Source organism: Toxotes jaculatrix, chromosome 14, assembly GCF_017976425.1.
Source record: "Toxotes jaculatrix isolate fToxJac2 chromosome 14, fToxJac2.pri, whole genome shotgun sequence".
NCBI classification, from domain to species: domain Eukaryota; kingdom Metazoa; phylum Chordata; class Actinopteri; family Toxotidae; genus Toxotes; species Toxotes jaculatrix.
The window spans coordinates 23511523-23536591 of NC_054407.1; the positions used below are offsets into that span (position 1 = coordinate 23511523).

A 25069-nucleotide genomic window follows, 5' to 3' on the forward strand; every position below is an offset into this window, starting at 1 on the left:
AGCTTAGAAAGGAAGTAAATCCTTTACTTTTGTTTAACCATTGTTATGAATTTCTATATGTACTGTCCTGTTCTATACGGTGCCTTCTACTATATTCCACACAATGCTGTCTCTGTTTTGGAGTCTTACTTGAAAATAAATTTGAGCAGCCAAAGAAACAAAAATAACATTAAAGCTGCAAGCAGCGATGACGGGCCCTCGCACCTCTTGCGACCCGCGGGAGTCGCAGCCGGCGCAGCCAAGTACCAGAGTCCCCCTATGTCCTCTCCTTTCTCCCCAGTACACGTCATAGTACAAACAGGTTATTTCCTGTTACCAGCAGGGGGCGCCACGAGTAAGGCGGGGGTTTGACATATGGAGCTGTTCAGGGCAGAGCCCTCATCATGCTCATAAAGTTTGAAGATGTTTGGATAAAGTATGTGGACGTGAGAGCCATTCAAAATGTCATGGCAAATTCACCAAACGCCACCGAACTTTGGCGAGCCACAGAGGCCACGCCCTTTAACTTAGAGAAAATTCTGTTATAACTTTTGATCATCATGGTCTTGAGGTGAGGTCCACCAGATATGAAGTCGATCGGGTGAAATCCCTAGCACGAGTTCATCCGCATACCAATGGTGGAAAGCACTCAAATTTGGCCGCCAAAAACAAAATGGCTGACTTCCTGCTGGGTTGAGGTCATGGTGTCAAGAGACTTTTTTGTGCGTCCCAAAGTGTTCTTTATGTGTACTGATTTTCATCTTCGTACTCCAAAAAAACCCATATGGAGAGGGGTATTTTAAATCTTCAAGGGGGCGCCGTTGAGCCATTTTGCCCCGCCCAATTACAAAAACCCCATCAGAGTCTAGGACCAGCCCCCAAGAACGTGTGTATGAATTTTTAGGATCATAGGAGGTGGTTAAGGTCATTACAAATCCAAACGTAATTTCACGGCGAGGGATCGTCAGTTGCCGCGCCGCCACACAGATGCCATTGCACCCAGCTTCACGGCCTTTATAATGTAGCTTCACCAAGTAGTTGGGAAGGTTGTAGAGCAGAAACGGAGCCGATGGTGTCAACTATTAAGGAGCAGTACACTTCAGAGTAAAAATAGGTCATTTCCTGTTACCAGCAGGGGACGCCACGAGTAAGGCGGGAGTTTGACATATGGAGGCGTTCAGGGCAGAGCCCTGATCATGCTCATAAAGTTTGAAGATGTTTGGATAAAGTATGTGGACGTGAGAGCCATTCAAAATGTCATGGCAAATTCACCAAACGCCACCAAACTTTGGCGGGCCACAGAGGCCACGCCCTTTAACTTAGAGAAACCTCTGTTATAACTTTTGATCATCATGGTCTTGAGGTGAGGTCCACCAAATATGAAGTGGATCAGGTGAAATCCCTAGCACGAGTTCGTCCGCATACCAATGGTGTAATTCGCCAAAATCGCCAACTTCCGACCACAATGGCGGACTTCCTGTTGGGTTGAGGTCATGGTGTCAAGAGACTTTTTGGTGTGTCTCGGTATGATCAACATGTGTACCAATTTTCATGCACCTATGACAAACTAAGCCCAATGGGAGGGGGGTTTTGAAAATTTCAAGGGGGCGCTGCAGAGCCATTTTGCCCCCCCCATTTACAACGACCACAAAATATCAAATTTTTCACCAGACCTGATGAGTGTGCAAAATTTCAGGCGTTTTAGAGCATGGGAAGGGGTTGAAAAATGCAGTTGTTTGGGAGGAATAATAATAATAATAATAATAATAATAATTAAAGCTGCAAGCAGCGATGACGGGCCCTCGCACCCCTTGCGACCCGCGGGAGTCGCAGCCGGCGCAGCCAAGAGTACCAGAGTCCTCCTATGCCCTCTCCTCTTCTCCCCAGTACACGTCATAGTACAAACAGGTTATTTCCTGTTACCAGCAGGGGGCGCCACGAGTAAGGCGGGAGTTTGACATATGGAGCCGTTCAGGGCAGAGCCCTCATCATGCTCATGAAGTTTGACGATGTTTGGATAAAGTATGTGGATGTGAGAGCCATTCAAAATGTCATGGCAAATTCACCAAACGCCATCGAACTTTGGCGAGCCACAGAGGCCACGCCCTTTAACTTAGAGAAAAGTCTCTTATAACTTTTGATCATCATGGTCTTGAGGTGAGGTCCACCAGATATGAAGTTGATCGGGTGAAATCCCTAGCACGAGTTCATCCGCATACCAATGGTGGAAAGCACTCAAATTTGGCCGCCAAAAACAAAATGGCTGACTTCCTGCTGGGTTGAGGTCATGGTGTCAAGAGACTTTTTTGTGCGTTCCGAAGTGTTCTTTATGTGTACCGATTTTCATCTTTGTATTCCAAAAAAACCCATATGGAGAGGGGTATTTTAAATCTTCAAGGGGGCGCCGTTGAGCCATTTTGCCCCGCCCAATTACAAAAACCCCATCAGAGTCTAGGACCAGCCCCCAAGAACGTGTGTATGAATTTTTAGGATCATAGGAGGTGGTTAAGGTCATTACAAATCCAAACGTAATTTCACGGCGAGGGATCGTCAGTTGCCGCGCCGCCACACAGATGCCATTGCACCCAGCTTCACGGCCTTTATAATGTAGCTTCACCAAGTAGTTGGGAAGGTTGTAGAGCAGAAACCAAGCCGATGGTGTCAACTATTAAGGAGCAGTACACTTCAGAGTAAAAATAGGTCATTTCCTGTTACCAGCAGGGGACGCCACGAGCAAGGCGGGAGTTTGACATATGGAGGCGTTCAGGGCAGAGCCCTGATCATGCTCATAAAGTTTGAAGATGTTTGGATAAAGTATGTGGACGTGAGAGCCATTCAAAATGTCATGGCAAATTCACCAAACGCCACCAAACTTTGGCGGGCCACAGAGGCCACGCCCTTTAACTTAGAGAAAACTCTGTGATAACTTTTGATCATCATGGTCTTGAGGTGAGGTCCACCAAATATGAAGTGGATCGGGTAAAATCCCTAGCACGAGTTCGTCCGCATACCAATGGTGTAATTCGCCAAAATCGCCAACTTCCGACCACAATGGCGGACTTCCTGTTGGGTTGAGGTCATGGTGTCAAGAGACTTTTTGGTGTGTCTCGGTATGATCAACATGTGTACCAATTTTCATGCACCTATGACAAACTAAGACCAATGGGAGGGGGGTTTTGAAAATTTCAAGGGGGCGCTGCGGAGCCATTTTGCCCCTCCCATTTACAACGACCACAAAATATCAAATTTTTCACCAGACCTGATGAGTGTGCAAAATTTCAGGCGTTTTAGAGCATGGGAAGGGGTTGAAAAATGCAGTTGTTTGGGAGGACAAATAATAATAATAATAATAATAATAATAATAATAATAATAATAAACATTAGAATTACAATAGGGCCTTCGCACCACTCGGTGCTCGGGCCCTAATAATAATAATAATAATAATAATAATAATAATAATAATAATAATAATAAACACTACAAAAACAATAGGGCCTTCGCACCACTCGGTGCTCGGGCCCTAAAAAAGGCCCAGTCTCAGCCCTTCTGGGTGAGGAACTCCACACAACGCATCGGCTCATTTTTCTGTCCATTATTTCTCCTCTGAGGTAGATTTATCTGTCACATCTATGGAGTGATTCATCAGCCGGCGCAGGCAAAGTCTCCGTGTGTGATGAAGAGGGAAAATCACTCATGTTGAGTTGATCACATATCCATCTGTCGGCCTCTGGCACCCAGGGCAGCTCCCGCACAAAGACACCACATCGACTTTGAACCTTGTAAATAAGCTCGTCACTCACCGGAGCACTGAAGCTCACAGGATGTGATTTCTACTTCTTCTATTACTCATATTTATCATTTGGAGAAAAATGTTAGACTTGGAGATATTTGCACTCTAATGATGATATATTATGATCAACTAAAGAATTGAGCTGGAAACTAACCCTAACCCGAACCCTGGCCCAGAAGCCCTCGACACAGATATCATCCATGAAAAACACCTTTCTGCATATTTGTCTTGGAGTTTTCCAACATGACTGGCTAATAAAACCACTTTAAAATCCATTAAGATAGATTTAAAAAATAAAACCGTTGACAATTTTACTCCAGCAGCAGCATTATCATAGCTGATTGTAGGGGTCAAATTTTTAACATTTTTATGTCATGAGCCCCAGCTTAATCTTTACCATTACTCCAGATTAGTTGAAGAATCACATGTTCCTTTACAGGTTGAGAAGAATCTCTAGAGGGAGAGAGAACCTCAAAAGCTCTATAATAAATATTTAGAACCTCAAACCTTCAGTAAATTGAACTTGAGAAAACATTTCCTTCACCGCTTCTCTGTTCCACCTCATCCAGATGAAGTTTAGAAATCTAATTTTCTAAAAAAAAATTAGTGAAAAAGTCAGTTGCTCTCCTTGCAAATCTATTTGTTCCATGTTTCTTGTAGGTTTTAGGACAGGTTTTTTTTCCTGATGCAAGCTTTTTATTTAATCTTGCTTGAATCTTGAAAAAAGGTGATTTGCACCAAAAATAGTCTTTTAGGACTAAAAACTGGGACTTGGTGAAGTTTTTACTCAACAGCAGCTGATTGGAGAACCAAAAAAACTGCATATATCAGTTGTGCTTTATACCAAAATGAAATTTTGTTCAGTTGTTTCAAGAGAATAAAACATTTCAGACTCATAACTGGGACTAAATGGCCGATTAAGATGTTTTTTTTTGCTCGGTGTTCACACCGTTGGCCATATCTGTCTACATCTGGCCCATCATCCTCCTCATCCTCACATCCAGCCAGTTTAGGCCCACTCTCTCCTCCTAGTGGCAGCTCTTTGATATGACCCTTCAGATCAGACACAGACATTACATCACCTCGACCCTCCTGTATCACAAAAAAAAAAAAAAAAAAAAAAAAAAAACCTCCAGTCTACACTCAGTGACGGTTACACAACAGCCATTATTTGTCGGCCAGCTACAGTCAAAGGCTCTGCGAAGCCACCCACATCAACGCTTCCCTCCCGCCCGCCGCTTCGCCCTCAACCACTATCAGGCCGCGGCGGCTGCTAAAAACATTTCCAAGGCCGTTCTGCTGAAAGCGCTCACCATCAGTATTATCTAATCAGTATTGAATTGTTCCAAATGAAACGTAAGGGTGTGAGTCATCCTCCAGGTTTGTTTTGTGTCCTGGCACACTGTGTAGGCTCACTTTTATGATTCATATGTTGCCAGTGTGGAAGTTTTGCTGCAGGCTCACTGACCTGCCGCTGCTCTCTGGCTTCAGCCCCGAGAGGAAACTGCTAGGAAAGGGAAGTTTTGTTGTCTTTTCAGTGGCTGAGGTTGCACAGGGCGCTAACTACTTTGTTCAGAGACATTTTGCTTGTTGTAATATGCTAATCTGCTGCTACTGTGTGAGGTGTGAGGTTGAGGTGCCCGCAGTGCTGCTGCCTGGCAAATGGATGAAGGGGAGTTTGCACAGCGGCTGAGAAGCAGGATAAAAGAGGGAGGGGCACATATATACAGCTATGACTTTATACACTACTTTCAGCTCGGTTACAGTCAATAAAACCTCTTAAATCTTAAAGACCAGTTCATCCGAAACATTTGACAAATTCAACAGGAAAGTCTCTGACTGGAAACAATCCATAGACTTTGCAGTCAGCAGTTTTTAGTAAGCTAATCTCTATTAAAGAAATAGTTTTTTTTAAGTATATATATATATATTTATTTGGTCACATCAAAACAATTATCTGCATTGCATTAGGATATGTGGGGAAAATGTGCATTTTTGAATTTACTCAGTTTTCCAGATTGTTTTGGGGACAAGGACTTTAAATGTCTTTGTCACTGGGGCCTTGAGACTGTGGATTTGATGGGAAGAGGTTGACCTCTGTTGTATGACTGACGTGATCTGCTGCTGCAGATGATACAGGCTTTCTGAGCAGTGCTGTGAAACATGGGGCCTTACTCTGTCCTTCAGACTGATAAAGGCAAATCAGGTAATCAGTGAAGAAGATACCTGACACATAAATGCAATATGCTTTTAAAGAGCCATTTGTTTGCTGCTAACGGTTTCTGGAGAGTTTTGTGTTAGTGAATAAAGAGTTACCAAACATTACAGCACACGTTTCCTGAGCTATTTTAATGGACGTGAAACTAAGCTCTTTGCAGCTAAGCAACAAAATACTTCAAAATACTTCTCAGTGCTGTTCTCTCTCAACCTGAAGTCTATCACATATTCACAACATTTCATAAGTGCAGGCTTTTCAGCACTGTGATTACTCTAAATAAATCCCTTTAGCAGCTAATCAAGGCAGAACAACAGTGTATTTCACAGTAAAGAAAAATGTTCTCATTATAAGTTAATTAAAAGTCTAACCTGTATCACAAAAAAGATGCTTTTAACCCTTTATCATTTAGTCTCTTCTGCAATTGTGATTTTATTTAAAAAGAAAAAAAGAGGCAGAAGTTCAGTGACTGTTCAGTGATTATCACTTTCTAACTGTAAATTTAAATAGTGGGAAATATTAGGGGCAAACTGGATTTTGAGAGATAAAACGAGGAAAGAAGAAAGCTCTAGAAACCAGCTGTGTGTGAGAGGAGCAGGGCGGTGAAGACCAGAGGCAGGATGGGTAAATCAGGAGTGTTGGCAGCCCCAGAGTCAATCTAAAGCCTTTGTCTCAGGCCTTACTTATTCTGGTGAAGGTGACTGCCATGGCCACAGCGGTGAGGAGTCGGCAGCCCTGGAAAATAAGCGTGGCGCCTCTGACAAATTGTCAAGGCGGCTCCCCCTGCTGGGCTTTCACTGCGCTCGCAACAAAGGAGACCCCCAGCTTTCTCCCGCTCCCTGTATCTATATCTCTCTCTCTGTCACTCTCTTGCTTTCTGTGCCTCCAATCCATCACTCTCCCCACTGTATAGCTCCCTCCTGTCATTCCCAGAATGGGAGAACAAAGACAAAAGGTGCATTAGAACAGGAGAACAGTACGGGCCACCCAGGGACTCAATACAGCAGCCGAGCAGCACGGCGAGGTGCCGCCAGAACAACGAGGCCTGGTGGCGGGGGCGGAGAGAGAGAGAGAGAGAGAGAGAGAGAGAGAGAGAGAGAGAGAGAGAGAGAGAGAGAGAGAGAGAGAGAGAGTGTGTGTGTGTGACGGTATGTATGTGAGTGTGTGTGTGTGTGTGTGTGTGTGAATCATACGACTCCAAGCCACCCAATCCCCACATTCACATATACATGAACGTACACATGAATCCTTTTTTATCCCCCCTCTCACTTACTTCACTTGAAGTTCAATTCAGTTTAGAAGTTGCTTAGTTTACTGCATGAAAACCTCAGTACACAAATGTACAGACGCACGTTCCTTAACTGAATTAGTGTTAGAGTTAGTTAGAATTCAAGTTAAATCAATGCACTGCCAGGGTTTCTCTCCGTTTAACAGATTAAAAAGTTTCGACCAGCCGCTGCAGAGCCACATCACCTCTCTGAGGACACACGCAACAGTGGGAAACACCAAGTGACTGTCACTGAAAAATCAATACTCGATAATACCATAAAAATATGCTGTACAAACGAGATAAGAGATAAATAATCCAAAATGATTTTCCACAGAAGACAATAATCACAGCTTCATAACTGATCTGTATAATACTACAGAGATCTGTGTACACTGTGTGTTAATGCTGACATTTGAAAACTTTTAATTACAAGAAAGAGTATTTTTTCTGGTAAGTGTTGCATTGTGGAACTATGGTGGCCAGTGTGCACTACACTCAGAAACTGGGCACTTAAAGTGTGAGATATTTTTCACTGTGACCTTTTTCCACTGGTTTAGAATCAGAATATATCAGTGGTTCGGTCAAACTTTATTGATATAAAGCACTTTGAGTTGCACTTGCTGCATGAACAGTACTATACAAATAAAGTTATTATTATTATTATTATTATTATTAGTCACTGTGAACTGATGCGTTATCCAAGCACCAGTTTTGGTCTTTGGAATACGCACTGCTGTTGCCATTTGAGGGAAAAGGTGCTTGTGCTTCGACGAACGGGTGCATAACAACGGTCACAGTGTCAGCCGAGGAGGAAAGTAATTGGAAAAAGGAAGATAATTTAAAACAACACTCTCTCACACTCACACTCACACACACACACACACACACTCACACAACAGTTCAGTGGATCGTTTATAGGAAACCAAAACAGCTGCAGGAGGAAGACAGAGCAACAGGTTGTGATGTTCTATTTCATGGGTTTGATTGGCTTCCTGGCAATTTAGAGGTGCTGTGAAGACTCGCATTATAGGTTGGGGTGGTGTGTGTTTGTGTGTGAGATACATGGGCGCTGACATGCAGTCAACGACTTCAGTGTTGGAAGCGAATGGTTTAACTTCCCTAACACTCACCAACTCATTTGATGAGATCTGGGAAAAAGGCGACGTCAAAGGTTAACGGTAAAATTCGGACCCAAACTGCCCGTAGTAAACACAGACCACAGTTTACAGACCTGGATCCACTTCAACATGATGCAAATGCAAAAGTTTTCCCGTGCCATCAAGGAATATTATCAACTTTTCAGGCATGCTCACTTTCAGGTTAACCTCCAAATAGTTGGTTAGATAATCTGGATAAACTCTTTGTTATAAGTTATAGGTTATGAGAATAACGGCAACTGTCCCTTGTTCAGATCTCAGCAATTTACTCGCTGATGTGCAGCATTATCAAGACTGATGGAGGGGATCGTCAAAGCTCGACTAAGACGCAGGTGAAAATAAACCTCGCAGTTCACCTCTGAGCTCCTGTTCTGTCCTGTTCCTCGCTGCGACAAAGAGGTCTGCACGGAAACACACACACACACACACACACACACACACACACACACACACACACACACACACACACACACACACACACACACACACACACACACACACACACACACACACACACACACACACACACACACACACACACACTCTTATTTGCACATACAGCCCAGTATATACCTTCTGCTTAATGACTATAATCCCAAGAAGTGTGTTCAATTGCAAACCACTGCAGTAGCACTTGTTTTGCTATTACAGCTCACCGCATTGAAAATGTTCACAACCCACTGCAAAGTCACCTGTGGGGGTAAAATATAGCAACGAATCTACACGGGAGAAAGGGAGGGGGAGATTGAATGTGACAGAGGGAGGGAGGGAGGGAGGGAGAGAGAGAGAGAGAAGATGGAAATAGATTGAGACAAACTAAGAGAGAAGCAGATTGAAGAGAAAAGACGAAGGAGAAACTGAGAAACAGATGGAGGCAAAGACAGAGAGAAATAGATAACAACAGAGACTGAGCAAAAGAAAGAGAGGGGGGGGTTCAGACAGAGTTCAGTCTCATTAATAAATGATTGCAGTCAGCTGCGGCTCGACTCCAACATGTCAATAACGCGGACAAGCAGCTCTCATTGCCTTCTTCCCCCCCAGAGCAGGAAAAAATGTTGACAGAATGAAAATAAGGCGACGTCCTTGGATTCCGACTCTGTAAGGGCAACGCTTTCTCTTCCTTTTCCCACTTCTGATTTTAACGCCTTGTGCCACTGGAAAATCTCTGTGTTTTGATCCCACCAGTTTGCCCTCTCGGATCTGACGTGCTGGGGGGTAACTGTAGATGAGCCGACACTGCTCATCTTCTACGGGGAATATCTGAAGAGTTTCAGTATGCGATGCTCGCCCTTTGAGAAAATTGCCGCCCACTCGAGCCTACAGGTAGAAAACGGTTGTTGTCGGGAACGTAAAGTACACTACGGCGCTGACGATGAGTCATCCACAGACCTCTGGTCCTACAGTATTTCTGGTCTGAAGAGAGAGTCGTTTGTGATTTCGAAATATTAAAGTGAAGAATTTGAAGGCTTTTTTTTCCAGATGTAATTCTTGATCTAATTTAACCGCTTGGCCGCCTGACAGTTGGCAGGACTACATGTCCAGAGGCACTGTTACATTACAGGGCAAAGAGAGTTTCAGAAGGGCATTTTAAGCATTAAAACACTTTTATTTTTAGCTACGTAACACTGGTGCTTTGACTGTGTGTGTGTGTGCTGGTTTACCATGCACTGTGCTGACCCAGCCCTGGTCCACTCACTCTGAGGACTCGTCTCCATTCCACAGACTAAACAAGTGACCTGAACAAACTTTTCCTCTTTCCTTTGTCTATCGGTGCCTTTTGACACAGTTCTGGAAATGTTCTTGCTATTTTCTATTATTATTATTATAACAAATTTAGACTTAGTGGAGTTCCTGAATTTCCTTGCTGTGCTCGTGATTGTTTAAAAAGATTCATTAGACTGAAACAATATACAAATACAAAGGGTCTGCAGCATAGGTTGTCTGTGGGTGAACGTGTGAAAGGCTGCCATTCATTTGAATAAGGAAATGCTCCACTCGTCCTGCTGGGTTTATGCTTGTGAAAATACATGCGTGGTGTGAAATTTGTCACTTGCAGTGTTCTGGCTCCATTTTGAACAGATTTTATTTATTGGCATTTCTAACCGGAGCAGGTGCAGCCAGATCAACATTTCTCAATAGCAATAGATTATTCAGAGCAGCAGCAAATGGTTAAAAGGTTTGCGGTTTTAATGATACTCCACCGCACAGTTGGACAAATGAATGGTTTGAAACTCGGGTGGAAAAAACATTAGCTTCAGGTTAGATGGTGATTTTCAGTCCAGACTGCACAGTCTATGAGAGCAAACAGCATTAGCACAGCAGGAAGGAGCGAGCGCTGTGTGTTTTTCCCGCTGGAGTGTGACTGACAGATAAAAAGCAGCTATACGTACGAGAGCTCAGCGAAGTCAGTCATCTGGATTTTGGCCCTGCGAGCCAGGAGCTCCATCAGGTGGAGGCCCTCGTCGGTCTGGAGCCCACTGATGACGGTGACGAGGAGGGAAGGAAAAATAGGAGGGAAAACAAGAACAGTCATTAAATGAAACTCTACCCAAAGAGTGAGACAGAAATCACAGTTATCAAAAATCACATTGTATTAATGTATCATATGTACAACTACATGCAATACTAGTGCAGCCAAATTCACCTCTGGTAGATGGTGTGGATAGTATAATATGTAAGCACATGGTTTTCAAAGCACTAACACAAGAGGACAGATTCCCCCAAAATCTGTCGTCAAACACTGAAAAGGAAAATGTCACAAACACATAGCTGCTTTAAACTTTCTGACAAATATTTCTCTTTTCATTTGATTGTCCATAATATATCTAAATAGGAGGTAATTTTTCTCTGCTGATTAAGCTTTAAAGCGCACGAAGCACATTGAAATGATGAGGAAAAATCGTTTTTCTTCCATTGATGTGACCAAAACTCATCAAGAAGAGAAATCTGAAAAGATACACAATATTTCTGCACACCTCCGGCTAATGCCAAACACATGAACGGAACTAAGACAGAAGACAAGAGGTTAAAAGTCTGGAAAAGAATGAAATAAAAGACCAAAAGAGAGACCAGAAAAAAAAAAGAAAACTAAACTCTCCGGGCTTTTCACAAAAGCTCCCAGGTGAGGTCAGATAGGTGAGAGGTAGAGAGGTGGGAAGTGGCGTTTGGTGGCGAGGTGAATGCTGAAGAGGTGAGGAAGGTCGTGGACAGAAAGCTTGTTATCATCACTCCCTGCTCCCTCATTTTAAGCTCTTAAATGTGTGCTGGCAGGAAGTGACAAGGTCAGAGCCTAAACACCAACTCTGTGCAGTCATTTAACAAATGAAATGACTTTGGCAGTTTTCCACAATGAGAACGACCTCTGGTGTGTTTGTAGATCTGGGCCGCCCGGAACTAAACAAAGAGAAAACCACTTCACTGCGAGTCCTGTCCTGGTCGACAGTACGTCCAGGTTTCTGGACAGACACAGGAAATTATTTCTGCTTGTGTCGGCTCAAATTGTTTGAAATGTAGTAGAACACAACTCCAAGCTATTTGAGGATTTTGAGGAAGGCTGAGAAGAGGAGAAAAAAACTTTACTTTAACTCAAGACCTGTACTTACTGTCCTCCACCTTACCGTCCTAAATTACTACATTTATATACTGCAGAGAAACATAATCCCACCAGGATCATGTTTTTACTTTAAATCAACATAATAAGGAAACTTTTCAACCTTAACCAAGTGCTGAGTGCGCTTAAACACAACCATCACAAAGTCTAATAATGCTTTGGTTCCTACGAGTGAATACTGTTGGGACACAAATGAAATACACATCAGCATTTTACTGATATGATCAGTTTCAACATTTAGAACTTGCCAGATATTTTATGATTTTTGTGTGTTGATTAAATATTTCTGTTAGAAATTAGTGGTACATGAACTTAATTTCTGGGAGACTGGGATGTGTGGCATCTCTTGTCATATTCCTTAAGTCGCTTTGTGATAAACCACAAACCCCCACGACCACATCTTGTGAGGCACTTTTTCTTTTTCCTCCTTCCCTCCATCTTTCTTTCTTTCTACTTTCCTTACATATACTTCCTTTTTTTTTACTTCTTTCTTTTCTCCTTTCTTTGTGTCCTCCATACCTTTCCTTACATCATTTCCTACACATCCAACTTCTTAAATATCAGGTCTTTTACTTTGGATACCTCAGTGCATTTTACTGTCAGTATTCATGTACAGGAAAACCTCAGTTTCAAAACTCACTAAAGTCTCAGGAATAACAAATTAAGCAGTGAATTAAAAGAACCTTGATACATGCACAGCAAGATGGGTGTGGGTGTGTGTGTGTGTGTGTGTGTGTGTGTGTGTGTGTGTGTGTGCTGGAAGCCCATGATTAAAGCTCAATATCCAAACTCCAAGCTAATTGCTTCCTATCTGTTGTGGACTCGTCTGACCTCCCCTCAGCTCCCTCTGCTGAATTCAGAAGCAGGAAGGAGAGGCCTCCTGACACCAGGCGCCATCTTTGGTGAAGATGGGTACGAAAACGTAAAGAGACTTTCTGCACATTGCTGCAAATCGCTCTCTTATACATACTTAATAATCAGAATTAGCATTACCATCTTTGGCGCTAACCATCACAGATTTGGTCAAAAGCCTTAACGTTGTAAGAATTTGGATTAACTGACACTGAACACCTCTTCTTTCAAATCTTTCTCGTCCTCTTCTAATTCATCAGCTAAACATTTCAGTCCTGGTTGATTTGGTGACATCCATGTTTACATGGCACACAGAACATGTGTGTTGATCCCGTTGATTGCATTTGAATTTCCCACGCAGTCCCTGTACATTTATAAAACTCTTACATGAGAAAGGTCGACACAGCCAGTAACAATGATCCCTTCTACAAAGAGGTGACCACTGAATGTAAAACCTTCCACTGCTTTTCTCATAATAAGAGAATGTGGCTGACTCTGGTTGAATCATGGTTAATAAGAAACTGGATTGTCGATGTCTGAAAAGTCAGTGACAGCCAGTGATTTTTCTCCCACCTCCTCAGCCTCGGCAGCAGACAGCACCCTCAACAGCCCACAGTATGAGTCAGCCCTCCACAGTGCAGAGCAGCTGCTTCAGATCTGACACCAGTGATCGCTCTGCCTGCCTGCAGGCCCGATCCTGAGGGCTGATAGCTGCGCTGCGGACCTCACAGCAGCTTTTACATTAGCGCTGCAGCATACAGTACGCCGGCTTGTGATCCCTCTCAGATACGACAGCCTGTAGCAGCAGGACTTCTCCTCATGCAGACGGCAGCTTTTGATGAATTTCATCCTACATTCTGTATCATTCAGCTCAACCACATTCTCACTACAAGCACAGCTACTGACGAAACGAAAGCATCTACTGTCCAGTCTTTCACACAATGTGAAGCAACAGTCGAAAACAACATTGGACCAAAGGTAATGAGCGGGAACCTTCCAACAAACTACAAATAAATATGTGCGTTGCTTTCACACAGCTCAACTTTGTCATACAAATTCATCCTGCACCTGTGCTCATCTTTGGAGGAAGGAAGAGTAAAAAAAAAAAAAGGGGGAAGCTGTAACATAAGCTAAGACACTGGGACAGTTACTGCAGACTGTCAAACATGAAACTGATTCCTGTTCTTTGGGAGCCTGTGGTGAGGATTGTTGGATGCAGTAATAGGAAAGCCAGAGGTTTCAGTGAACAAAAGACGGACCACTTCTTCCAACATCAAAGACATCCACTGCCCTGAGGGCTTCTCCACCGATTGTTCCACAGTGAGACACCTCGGAAAATGCATGTGGGTGAAGAAAGAGAAGCGGCTGCTGGTTTAAAAAAAAAAAAAAAAAAAAAAAAGGCTGGCATACCTAAATCTAATGGAGAGAATGCAACCTGTCAGATTCTGCTTATTTAAAATCAACATTATAAAAATAAAACCACATAAAAGGTCTTCCTGTTGTACGTTAACTAAAGGTACATTTATTTACTATATCCAGTCATTAAATATATGTTGTGCATGTAGACAGACTGTTTAGCAGTTAATCAAAGGAGGATCTCTATGCCTGTCAAACTAATTACTGGTACAGAGCATTGACCATAAAATTGTGAAACAAAAGGTTCAGGGGAAGGTAAGAAAAATTATATAATTATTGATTATTATTCACTTTTGAAAAAACAATTAAGCTAATTAGGGAGTGAAATCCATTAAAAACTGAGTGTAGTTTAGCTGTTGGGATTTTTGAGATTTTGTAACTTGCATCATGATTCACTGCGGGTGTGTGGGAGAGAAAGCATTTATAGGTTGAAGGGTTAAAGAGTGGCCAACAAAAAAAAAAAAAAGGAAAACAAAATGTTGTGCCTGAATGCCCATATGTGAGTGTGTGTTGGGGAGCAGGTGTTTTCCTCCAGCGGTGATGAATCACCCCGTCTTCTTCCTCCTCTCTCCAGGCCACAGGAGGAGGTGATACACTCAAACTGCTGGTGGGCTCCTGTTATCAGCCTTCACCTCTGCCACAGAACCAAAACGCCACAGCTTTGCATCGAATCTGTCTTGTTACACCTGTAGTCCTGTACCAGGGCTTGGTTTTTACACTTATTGAAGCGAGGTTACTTCACTCTTCTACAAGCAATTAAAAAAAAAATCCTAAATACTTCATATCTTAAATACTGGTAGTTTCGTATTTTTGAAATATTAGTTAAACAGTGACACTGGGGAGAGTATGCCACTGAGAGTTCAGTTGTCTGGAACCAGGCAGCACAAATCAGAGATGGAGACAGTTCATATTAATCCAGGCTTTTGTTGAAATGTCACAGGTCTGTCGTCGAGGTCAGTACCATTCAACCAGGTCAAAGGGGTAAGCAAACTCTCCATCAGGCCGTAAACCAGCCTGTCATCGTGTTTTTAACACAGTAAAAGGTTTTAGGTTTCGTCATCGCTCAAACAAAACCAAAAGATGTGGATAATGAGAGTACTCCAGAGAAAAAGAAGCTTTGCACAGAGGAGCTTCTTTTATGGGGCCGATGAAGAGTCTTCTTCTTTCTGGTTACAAAGTCTTGAAGAAGCTTTTTTTTTTTTTCATGTTGTGGTTGATGCTGCGCTCTCTCGAGGAGAGGTTTGACGCCATGCGAAACCGTCAAGGACATCTTTGGTGTTCTTTTGAAGTTCGGCGAGATTTCAAGACGGAAATCTGCAGTGCAGAAGTGACTGCGGACACCTTAAACCTCCCAGTTCACCTGTGATCAGAGCGACGCCTCCTCTGAGCCTGTTAGACGAAGCTACAGGAGCTGTACCTCGATGTATTTGTGTCGGTCAGAATTGCCGTTTTACTTCCTGTCAAAGTAAAACTTCTGCTGACACACGAAAACCTGCCTTTTATAATGCTTCACGGTGGAACCAGCTTTTCCATGGAACAATTTTTAACAACATATTTTTAAAAAAATGTTGGCTGCATTCATCAGCACAATCCTGCCACCACCACGCCGCGCTGCAGGGACGGTATCACACAGGCGATGAGGAGCAGATACTTTCTAAAATCACTCTGTACATACATATACACAGAAGGGTGACAAATTAAAGGGCAAAAAAAACATAAAATAGCAAGGTGCCAGGCCACCACAGCTTCACTGTGCCTTAGCATTAATTCTGCAAGTCTCTGAACTCTACTGGAGGAGGGAACGTGAAGGTCAGTGTGCTGGTGCCAGGCTAGTGTGTTGTTTTTCTTCTTCTGACAAACAATTTCCATGCAGAAAATTATAAAACAATGAATCTGGTGAAAGATACTCGTGGAGTCTATGATTGATATGTGACTGTTATCAGGAAAGAGCTCAGGAATTATGGCATCAAACCAGTGCAGCACATTATTAAATCACTGAGCTTCTGTTATGTTTTCATTCAAACTGTGTTGCACCAAAAACCTTTGCTGAAAAAAAACAAAAATTGCCATCAACACAGACATACAACAGACGAAGCCACAAAAATGCACACTCAACGATAAATTTGAATTTCTTCTTAATCTGAGCACTTTTAATTATCTGGAAATTATCAGCTTTTATTAACACGAGATATTTATTATCTCCCGAAGGCAGAAGAAACATCTCTTCTACATAAAAGCTTTATGTTCATGCTTATGTTTAATGTACTGACATCTGTTTGATTAGAATTCAAGTATAGCTGTGATGTACTGATGGTGTCGGGTAACGAGGAACGATTCGTCCTGATTCACTGAAAAAGCTTCTGAGAGAAGAAATTTAGTTTTCCGTTTACTTTCAGTTTTCTTCAGTTGTGTCCAAACTGTCCCACAAAGGGCCGTGTGGCTGCAGGTTTTTGTTCCAGCCAATGAAGAGCACACAGTTTGACCAATCAGCTGTCTGCTGTGCTGCTGCTTGGCTGGAACAAAAACCTGCCGCCACACGGCTCTTTGTGGGACAGTTTGGACGCCCCTGGTCTATACCATGACGACCTGCAGGGCAGACGTTTCAGCAATGTACACGAGCTTCACGGCACAATGACTCACACCAACACACTGGGCTGGAGAACAACTTCCCATCATTCAACACACTGAAGCCTTTATGTGCGACCTCAACAACATCACAGAGGAAAATCAGAGAAAATAAATCTGCCCTTCGTGTGAATAAGAACGACAGAATGAGATGACCTGCAGTGCCCTCTCGTTGCATCCTGGGTAATATTTAATCAACTTCCTCAGGATGAAAGCCAGGTTCACCTGTTTCATGATGTACGAGAAACTAGATTTGAAGAAATGGAGGATTTGTATTTACAGGGAAAACCCATTTCCTGCCTCCATTACTGTGAGAGCAAAACACGGGTCGTTACTGTGGGTGGTTCAAAACAAAGACGGAGGGAAATGCAGAACGTCTTGCCCAAAGAAAAACAACGCAGCAGCAGCAAAACTGATACGTCAACACTTTTTAGTTTAGTTCTCAGCTTTTGCAACAACCGATAAGAAAACTGTCACCTTCCTGGTATTTCCTTGAGTGTGGCGTTTATACTTTTATGCCGAGGGAAGCTTTGTCCCCAGATTCACATCAGACGGGCCACTGACTCCATCCTTCATACCCACCACAGCTCTGAGCTCTGATACAAATGTCACCGGACGAAACATAATTCTCAAGTAGCCTCCATGAGTGGTACAAAAGATGGCTTTGTTTTTACTTATTGATTCATTTACTCAATCTCACCTTCCCACCATAACTCTACAAGTCTATATTAATATCCAGCTTATCAGAGTTAAGAGACCTTGCTGAAACTAATGCAGCAGCTCTGCAGTAAATCCGACCTTCCTGAAGGATACAAGCTCCAGTTTTAGTTGAATCTGTTTCAGAGATGTGCTGATTCAACCATAAATTGCAGTACAGAAATCCCAAAGACACATGTGCCATAATTTAGGGTTCGGGTTGTTCTGATCTGATCGGTCCATATCTCTGTCACAATCTTTTATTAACCAAATTTATAGGATCCTTATCAAAAATGTGTATGATAAAATAAAATATCGGATTTTTTGACAGTGTCATAGAAGTGTTGACCTCTGCACCACCTCTATTCCAGCAGCTTCGTACTCACTCTGTGTCAGTGATGACGTAGCCGAAGACATCGTCGTCAGCCTTTTTCCTGCCGTCCTTGACGTCGAGTTGAAGTTCGGGAATGTGCATCGTCTTCTTGTGCGGTTCCTCGTACACAAGTGAAGCGGGAGGGGGGGGCACCTCCTTGATCCAGCCCTCCACCTCCGACACCTCCTCCACAGACTGGGTGGCGTCCTTCTTCTGCACCGTCACTCCCACCTCGCTGGTCCGACTCTGGACGTTCTCCAGCCCCACCTGCCGGCCTCTGGCTGTCTCCATGGCGACGTCGTTCAGGTTTCTTGCCGAAGGAGAGCCGTTGAAGGGAGTTTTGTCCAGGTAGGCAAGAAGTTTGGTGAGGAGGTTTCCACTCTCAGCCTGAAAAAAGTCAAAGAAATACTGTGTGATGAGTGAGATGATAAGGGTCAGTCAATAAAACTGAAATTAAAACGTGCAAAAAAAAAAAAAAAAAAAACCCTGGTTCTGTAAAATCTCAAAAGCCAGCAATGTCTTTTTAATGAAAGAAAAACGTCACCTCATTATTTTCTGGTCATGTACAAAATTCTCAGTGTAAACTTCAGAGATCCATTTTAAACCGAACAGATTCATTTATGATGTAAACAATCTTTGCTTAGCTACGGTCAGTTCTTCCCCCAGATATTCTTCCCATGTTACATTTTGTCAGCAAATCAGGGGATTGAAAGCTTTCACTATTAATATTTACATTTATATTTTAACGCTTTTTGTTGTTCTAAAATGTGTAATAAAATAATAGTAATGCCATAAAATTTCCATTAATGTATTTAAAAAGTTGAAAAAGCTAAGGATAACTGGCATCATGTATATATATTCTTTTCCTTTTAAAACTTCTAGATGTGAGTTTAATTATTAATAATTAGCTAAACCTCTATAATAAATTCAGACTTGAGTAATGAGACATTGTTCAATCAAGATCTTTTGTCTTTACAGCTGAAACTGAAGTGGTGGGAGTCTTTTCCGTGGGTGATGTCAGTGTGTTGACGATCTACAGCTACAGGCGTGAGGAAATAATGGCTTTAAATCAAAGAACAGCCAAACTGTCAGAGTTTAAACTGAACAGAACTATAATATGCTATTATTCCTCCTCTGCTAGCTTCAAGGTAATTGCTCATCTTGTCAAGCATCGCTGGCTTTTGGATCTTTTGGATCTCGACAACATTACCTGAGCCAAAAAACTTACTTTGACTACAACAGTTCTGACTATGAGAGCTTACAAATCTTAATTTTCTTTATAATATCAATTTGTTTTTTGGGACCAGTAAGATGGAAAAGTCTTGAGGGACTTTTTGGCAAACAGACACAAGAAAGAAAGAAAGAAAGAAACAGGTAAAAAAATTAAGCACTGAGAGAAGACGCACAAAAAAAAAACACAGCCAGTCACACTGAAGGAATACAGATAGAGAAGCCAGCCACAGTTTGTAGAAGGGTTATAATGTAATGAGGAGACATTTATGAATAAAAATGATGCATGTATGCAGTTTTCTAGTTGGACCAGCCAACTTCTTCCTAAAGTGGTGATGAGTGCAAAAGTTATTTAGTAGAACTATAATAATTATGGACTGAGTAGAAATAATGTTTGTCATGTAGAAGAATAACCTGTAAAACCATAGTGGAAGATTACGATCTTAATAAGTGATTTAGTTTGACAACAAGCTTAACAGCCATCCAGAATTAAAAAAAAAAAAGATATCTCACCTGTACACCTGTCCCAAAAGTTTTTGAAAATTAGACTTGATTTACTTTCTATGTATATCCTCCCTGTTAAGTCACTCTCTCACAAGATTATTGAGTTCCTGATAAATTCTCAGGACAGTCGCTTCACCTTTGTGCAGCTGCTGATGTCAAACACAATTTGAAGCTCTTCTGAAAGCTGCAGGGCGTGGGGTTCATTTCCTTCCTCGTACAGAATATTACCTAATTGCTCATAACGTCATAACTTTGACATTTAAGTTTCTTTTTTTTTTTCTTACCACAAACTGAGAGCTTACCGTGTCCTTCACATTTTGCTCTCCGGTATTTGTGTGGCGCTCTGTTGGGAGAGAGAGGGAGAGAGAGGGAGAGAGAGGGAGAGAGGGAGGGAGAGAGAGAGAGAGAGAGAGAGAGAGAGAGAGAGAGAGAGAGAGAGAGAGAGAGAGAGAGAACAGGTGTATTCATACATTTAGTGTTCATCAGAGAGAGGAGCAGAATGAGAGAGAAAAATGTTTTCATCAAACAGCACAGCAGCAGCCAGGAACATCTTGTGAGTAAAAAAGAGCTAAAAGCCAGTTGCGGGTCTCCAAATTTCAAGGGCATATTTTTTTTTTTTTTGTTAAATTAGAAATTCATGGCTCTGTAACATTTGACAAAAAACATCAGAAAATGTGCAGTAATAGCAAATCTGCAGGTTCCTAAATAAGCTCGGCCATAATATTTTACCATACGTTTCATTATTTTATATATTTTAAACTATTTGTTGGGCACTTTCACCTGTACTGCAAACATTTTCCATCACCGTGGCCTCAGTGGATCCTGAACCATTAAAGCTGGCTGTGTTTATACTGAGCTAAACAGGATGCCTGTTTATTTTCACATTGATTTTTATGTTGCACTCTTGTGGCTCCTTTTTTGTTGTTTAATCCAACTCCTGCACAATTATGTAAGTACTATAGACTTGCTATCCAGCTTTTGCTCAATACTTTAATTGTGTAAAAACACAAAATGAATCACTATAAAAATTACCTTGAAGTGCTGCCGGCACGATGGGAGTGCTCCCCTGTGGTTTCAGCGTTGGAGCATTCTCCAACAACTTTTCCTCTTCCTCATTTCTGGCAGCATCCTCCTCTTCCTCCTCCTCCCCGTTCTTCAGCTCTCCCTCCAGGTCTCTTGGTCCAGTTCTAACCCGAGTCAGGCCCCTGTTTATTCCTTGGTCCTGGTCGACCACCTGCAGAGCGTCAGCTATCAGGCTAGACAGCTGATCCAGGTCCTGGGGGGTCAGGTTGTCCACGTCCACATGCTGCCTGCCAACGTTCTTCAAAACGTTCTCAATGAACCTCTCTGGAAGAGAGAAGGATGTGATGGAGGTAAAATAACAGAGTCAGACAGAGACTGTCTACCAGGAAACCAACAGCAGCACTGGCTGGATGATAAAATGCCTGAAATGACCTTTGTTTACTTGGAAACTTGGAAAAAAAATCTCAATACCAGGTCCACTTTGTTTCTGCTCTGAAGGTTTCAGTCTCTACATAAATGAGACTTATATAATCAATATTTTTTACAGTAGCAATGTATCAAATGACAAAGGTACAATCATGTGTGAGCCTGAATGTGATAAACTAGAAGGAATTATCACCTGAATCTGCAGCTCCCCTCAGCTTTACCGAGCTTCATAGCGAGTTTCAGCTCATTGTTCATCTGTCTTCGCTGTTCTGGTTCACTCTCAGCGCGCTAAGAGCCTCGTTTCCAGCAGCAGCTACAGAGCAGCGACTAAATGGACCTTGCAGTGAGGCAGTGAGTTTTGTCCGCAACCTATGTTTATGTTTTCCATTATGCAAATAATGAGCATCCTAAGCAGCCTTATGTTTAAGCAAGCTCAATTTTGCCGTAATAAAATGCAACAGCATAAGAAAACATAATGTGTCGACCAATCAAATTCAAGCAAGTACACGTTTCAGTTACTGTCTCACATGAAAGTTAAAATGCTACTGTCAGTCAGCGTGGTTTCTTTTAATCATGAACTAAATCCTTCCCTTCCTTTAAAAAAAAATGTTTTAATTGCCTAAAACTAATCAACCTTAACCATAAAGGTGGCAGATCAGAACACAGATGTTGTACAAGTCACTTAGAACAGTTATACTGAGGCACCATTTAGTCATTTAGATGTGATCACTTAACTCTGCTCCTCTAAAACATAACAGCAGTGACCTAAGTCTCAGGCAGCTGCACAGCAGCGTTTTAAATCAAATGAACAGCCTTGTGTTGTCCATGTCGGAAAATATAGTTTATGATATTATAATGATTAAAAGAAAATTACCAGAGAGTTGAATCAGATCCTCTCTGTGCTTTTTAAACATAGTTAAAGTGCTAAAAGGTGACAGATGTGTTTGCATGTGTGAAAGTGAAAGACATGTCTTGACGACACTTTAGGTCTCCGTATAAACATGTTGCATCAAACACGCACCGTCCACAGACGTGAGCGGGTCCTTCACTGAAGCCCCTTGAGTTCTTCCCATCTTCAGAAGCCTGGGTTTCGAGGACTCTTTTTTCAGGGCGGGATTTTCAATGCCGTCGCCGTAGAAGGGCCTCAGGCGTGACGAGGGGGCCTCGTGCTCCTCGGGGCTCACCGCCCCACCATGCAGGGACAGACGTCCAGAGAGATACTGCCTCAGGGCGTCCAGGAGAAGGTCAACCTCGGACTGCGAGGCTAGGAGCTGTTTGCCAAGAGGTCTCTGCTTCTGAAGAGGCTGGAGAGATGAAAGAGGAGAGAAGCTGGAGGGAGACGACTTCTGAGCCGATGTCTGGGCCTTGGAGCGATAGAACTCTGCAGGGATGCCTGACTGGAAACGGTCACTCTGAAAGAATGAAGAAAAGCACAAGTATTCAAATACAAACACTAAAATCAGCTACAGTGGTCCGTATGGATATAAAAAACACTAAAAGGTTCCAGAGAACGTGATGCACATGGGAGTAATATTTCAATATTAAAATCTAAACTTCTCTGTAGTGCCTAGAAGAATTTCATATTGCAAACTGGGCAGCTCCACGCGTTGTTGTGTCCTTGAGGGAGGAATGTGGGAATTTCTGCAGAGAGGAGCAGTTTTCATCTTTATAATTTTGATCCTGTGTTGATGAGGTGTCCTGGTGACCAAAGGTTTTTACTGTGAGAACTATGAACAGCAACAACTCCCGAGCCTAACCACCTTTGTTGCTTTGTCTTTCTTCATCCCTCACCCCTTATTTCCTGTCATCTCTCTACTGTCCACTGTCTAATAAAACCATAAACTGGCTCAAACAATATGATTAGGTAATATGTGGAAAAAAAAACCCTTTCTAGGTGTGTGTGCACAACAAATATGACTTTTATGCCGATGCTGGGATCCAGAAAAATGTCCCCTCTGCTCTTCCACTGTTAAAAACTGAAACAATGTCCTGAAATAATGAGCAGAGATGTGGCTGCGCTGCCCAGGAGTGAGTGTACGCAGCCGTATGCATGTGAAGTGAATGTAAAAGAGCATGTTGCTGCACACTCATCCTGCCTGAGCAGCTTCAGTCAACCAGTGCACATTTCATTCACGTTTCCACAGCACTGCAAATCAAACACAGTCGTGAATGCGTCGCAGCAAAAAAAAAAAAAAAGTTTTAAAAAAAGATAAACAGGTATATGCATGTTGCTGTATGTAAATTTAGAGGCAAAAATCAGCTACCGCGGTGGTTAGGGAGAGCTTTTCGATGCAGGAGCCACATTTTGCTTTAATATTACCGACTTTCATCCAAACGTTTGCACAATATAATTATTGTCATGAAAATAAAGCCCATTTTTGAAAAACAAGTTATTAATCCATTTATGCAGTCATATTAACATATCCATCAGCTGCAACAAAAGCTAAGTGTCACTGCCAGCTCCATTAACGCCCACCTAGGAGCACAGAAATGGCACAAGCCTGAATAACGGTAAAATTATCATAACAATACCAACATAAACGGTTAAGTTCCTCACAGTTGTCACAGTTGTATGACTTGTATGTGCGAGGCCCCTTCTGACATTTGTCACTGCCGGTATCTTTATTCATCTATGTCACACAGTTGATGCAGTTTAGTCCACTCGTCCCCTCCGGGACCCGTTCTCCTCCTGTTGCTTTTCGTTTCCACCGAACACGAGAACGCGGACAGAAAAAGACCTGGAGCCCCCGAGCGACGCCTGCAGGCTCCACGCCGTCTTACTCTGGGAGTCTTTGGCACAATCCCCCAGCAGGAGAAAGGCCTCCGCGGACATGGCGGAGGAACCAGTCACATGGAGAGTTATTAATTAGAGCAGTGAACTGCTGAACTTTCTGCTGGTATTATTTCGCTCATAACGGTCACGCTGGGAGAAGTCATCAGTTAGGACCGGAGAAGCGAGAGCAGAGTGACAACGAAGGATGACACTGGACTCCCCCGTTGTGAAGGTGTGCGTTTGTTTCTTTGTGTGAGTTTTCATACGACCGGGGTACTTGTTTGAGTGTGTGTGTACTACATGTGTATGTGTGTGTGCTTTCTCTTTTTTGTTTTTTTTGACAGAGGCAGGTGGCTGTGAGTGGAGGGTGGGGCGACATGCAGATGATGGGGTAAAAACAAATGTCCCACCTGCTCTTCCCCCTTTCAAATATGAAACAGGAAGCAAGAGGAAATGGAGGGAATGCAGTTCAGCAACATTCAATTATTTTACTTTTTGCAACACAAATTAAATTCTGGATTAGATTTTGTTTTTTGCAGCCGGTAACAAGAAACGTGACGGGTTTATACTCCTCACTAGGTTTATGAAGACGGAAGGTATCACTGGCACAAAGGGTAGGAACACATATGTCTTTTAATATATTTTATCTGCCGTAATAGCAACGTTTAATGTGATACTGCAAGTTGGGATGGGAAAATAATTCATGACATGAAAGAATCTCCTGGTTTAACCACAGTTTAACTGTTCATTTAACATGGGGATCATTTCATATTACAGAGCATGTGTTCCTCTTGTCCAACTCTGGCTCACTGATTCAACTTTAACATCATTTGGAGGATGTAGTTTGTGCTGCTGCTGAATTACATTGTGTTTACATGATTATTATGTATGTGAAACTGCAGAAACACAACAATAACTGCGACTGGAAGTACAGCACAGAGACCCAGAGGAGGCAAACTGAGCTCCCAGGAATCCCTCACCTTGCCAGGGGGGCTCAGGCTGGCAGCGGACGACATCTTGGGTAGGAGGCCGAGACGCTGCAGGTACGTCTGGAGGTTTCTGCTGAGCTCCACCTCCACTGGCTTCACTCTCTGGTCCACTGGGTCCATCGCTTCAGCTACCGGCCTGT

At 42.6% G+C, this 25069-nt stretch overlaps 1 protein-coding gene across 1 annotated transcript in view; it reads right to left on the reverse strand.

Annotated features, from left to right (window-relative positions):
* The window catches only part of LOC121193081 (receptor-type tyrosine-protein phosphatase N2-like), a 158119-nt gene that overhangs the window by 105948 nt on the left and 27102 nt on the right, over window positions 1-25069 (reverse strand). The window contains exons 5-10 of the mRNA XM_041055206.1: window positions 24921-25065; window positions 22189-22579; window positions 20751-21065; window positions 20021-20061; window positions 17998-18371; window positions 10803-10889 (exon numbers count right to left, since the gene is read on the reverse strand). Of these exons, the coding sequence (XP_040911140.1) occupies window positions 10803-10889; window positions 17998-18371; window positions 20021-20061; window positions 20751-21065; window positions 22189-22579; window positions 24921-25065 (1353 nt within the window). The remainder of the gene's footprint in view (window positions 1-10802; window positions 10890-17997; window positions 18372-20020; window positions 20062-20750; window positions 21066-22188; window positions 22580-24920; window positions 25066-25069) is intronic.